Source organism: Chenopodium album, chromosome 15, assembly GCF_948465745.1.
Source record: "Chenopodium album chromosome 15, dcCheAlbu1.1, whole genome shotgun sequence".
NCBI lineage: Eukaryota > Viridiplantae > Streptophyta > Magnoliopsida > Caryophyllales > Amaranthaceae > Chenopodium > Chenopodium album.
In genome coordinates, this window is record NC_137848.1 from 43,732,569 (window position 1) to 43,734,414 (window position 1,846).

Consider the following 1,846-nt stretch of genomic DNA (forward strand, 5'->3'; position numbering starts at 1 on the left):
ATCTTTAGTCAATGTAAATATTTTAGTTACCTTGTTTATAGCTTAAGTATATTTTGTAATTAGCTATTTCCTTAATTGTAGCTTAATGAGTGCCTTGAGATAAGGCTACACAATTGTATATATTGGCTGGAAATTAATGGAAAGCTCACGGAATTATTTCCTTCATGGTATCAGTAGACTAGGGCGAATTTTCGCTGCACCCGAGCTTTGTTTTTTCCGCCAGTCTTCTTCTTCTCCTTCCTTTCTTCTCTTCTTCCTTCTCTTGCACTGTAACAATGTCGGACTCCAAAAGTTCTTTTCATCCGGCTTTTACCGTGTCTAATATCAAACACAATGTCCCAATCACTCTTGAAATGGAAAACGTTGCGTACTCTACTTGGGCGGAATTGTTTAAAATCAATGCTCGGTCACACAAGGTTCTACATCATATCATAGCTCCGGAGAAGAAGGCTGCTGCACCTTCAACCGAGGAGGAAAAGGAGCTATGGACGATTTTGGATGCTCTGGTTCTTGGGTGGATTTATTCCACGATCTCTAAAGACCTTATGCACACAATTATGGAACCCGACTCAACGGCAATGGAGGCTTGGAATAGGCTTAAGGACATATTCCAAGATAATTAGAATTCCCGTGCTGTGACCCTTGAGCACGAGTTCTCCAACACCGATATGGAGGACTATCCTAATGTCTCGGCATACTGTCAACGACTCAAGAGTTTGTCAGATCTGTTGAAGAATGTCGGGGCTCCGGTCGACAATAACCGGCTTGTCCTTCAATTGGTTTCCGGTCTCACGGAAGCTTACAATGGGGTTGCTACGTTAATTCGGCAAAGTAATCCTCTTCCTCAATTCTACCAAGCCCGCTCTATGCTCACGTTGGAGGAGGCAGGCTTGGTAAAGAAGGCTGCTACATCATCGGCTTCGGCAATGGTGGCGGGTGTTCCTCGTGAAGCTGCAAATTCAGGGGGTGATTTAGGTGGTTCTCGTGGTAAAAATCAGAAAAATCACAAGAAAAATCAGAAAAACCAGAAAAATTCCGGTGGCGATGGTCGCGGAAACAACTCCGGCGGCGGCGGCAGCCAGAGCTCCGGCAGTCAGACCTCCGGCCGCGTTGGGCAGCAGCAGCAGCAGCAGGGCTGGGCTGCAACTTCACCGTGGCAGCAACAACACTACCAGCCTTGGGGCTGGGCTACTCCGTGGGGCAGTCCCTCCTTGCTCGTGGCCCACCCAAGGCTGGGCTAGACCTCAGCAGCAGCCCATGAGACAACAGCCAGGGGTATTGGGCCCTCGACCTCAGCATGCTTACACGGCTTCTCAGCAGCCCATGCCCTATGCTCCCACGGATATCGAGTCGGCTATGCACACCATGACATTGAGCCAACCCGATCCTTCATGGTACATGGACACCGGTGCAACCTCGCACATGACATCCTCCAACGGTAATCTCTCGTCTCATTTTAATTTGAGCAATCATTCTAATGGTATTGTTGTTGGTAGTGGTCATACGATTCCAATTCATGATTGTGGTCATACTAAGTTGCCTTCCCCTAACCCTCCTTTGTCCCTCACTAATGTCCTTCATGCTCCTAAAATTATTAAAAATTTAATTTCTGTTAGGAAGTTTACAACTGATAATTGTGTGACCGTTGAGTTTGACCCTTATGGTTTTTCTGTGAAGGATTATCGGACGGGGATGCCAATAATGAGATGTGATAGCCAAGGAGACCTTTATCCTCTTACTACCACTTTTAAAAACTCAACTCCGTCAAATTTTACAGCTTTAGCTTCCTCTTTATGGCATGATCGATTGGGACACCCGGGATTGTCTATTTTAAAGACACTTCGTA

The 1,846-nt window shown here is 46.3% G+C and overlaps 1 protein-coding gene across 1 annotated transcript; it reads left to right on the forward strand.

Annotated features, from left to right (window-relative positions):
• Window positions 1-275: 275 nt before the first annotated feature.
• Window positions 276-623, forward strand: LOC145581237 (uncharacterized). Its single transcript, XM_081638281.1, has one exon. The coding sequence runs from the start codon at window positions 276-278 to the stop codon at window positions 621-623; it is 348 nt and encodes a 115-aa protein (XP_081494407.1).
• Window positions 624-1,846: the final 1,223 nt, after the last annotated feature.

What these genes read in the sequence shown, in the direction of transcription:
- LOC145581237 (XM_081638281.1), top strand. Translation starts at nt 276, where the DNA reads ATGTCGGACTCCAAAAGTTCTTTTCATCCGGCTTTTACCGTGTCTAAT.